This window comes from Eimeria mitis, genomic scaffold (genome assembly GCF_000499745.2).
Source record: "Eimeria mitis Houghton genomic scaffold, Emh_scaff1795, whole genome shotgun sequence".
Classification (NCBI taxonomy): Eukaryota; Apicomplexa; class Conoidasida; order Eucoccidiorida; family Eimeriidae; genus Eimeria; species Eimeria mitis.
The window spans coordinates 8,274-8,580 of NW_013570114.1; the positions used below are offsets into that span (position 1 = coordinate 8,274).

The following is a 307-nucleotide window of genomic DNA, read 5'->3' on the forward strand; positions in this document are numbered from 1 at the left end:
GCTGCTGCTGCAGTTGCTACTACACCAGGACGTACGCTAGCAGCAGACCACTGGTTACGCCGTTGCTGCACTGCAGCAGCAGCAGCAGCAGCAGCACAGCTGCCTGCTGCTTTCGGTAAGCAGCAAATAAAGAGGGGGGGCCCCCTGCTGCGGCTGGTGGGGGCCCCCCAATGGGGGGTAGGGTGGAGCTGCGGCCGCCGCTTCCATTGTCTCTTTCTGCAGGGGGATTCGCGTGTCTTGCTGCAGCAGCAGCAGCAGCAGCAGCAGCAGCAGCAGCAGCAGCAGCAGCAGCAGCAGCAGCAGCAGC

General features: G+C 64.2%; 1 protein-coding gene across 1 annotated transcript in view; it reads left to right on the forward strand.

The window, feature by feature from the left end:
• Positions 1–307, forward strand: part of EMH_0043650 (uncharacterized protein) — a gene marked incomplete at both ends in the record, with an annotated part of 6,465 nt that overhangs the window by 4,629 nt on the left and 1,529 nt on the right. The window contains 1 exon segment of the mRNA XM_013495866.1: positions 223–306. Coding sequence (XP_013351320.1) covers positions 223–306 — 84 coding nt within the window.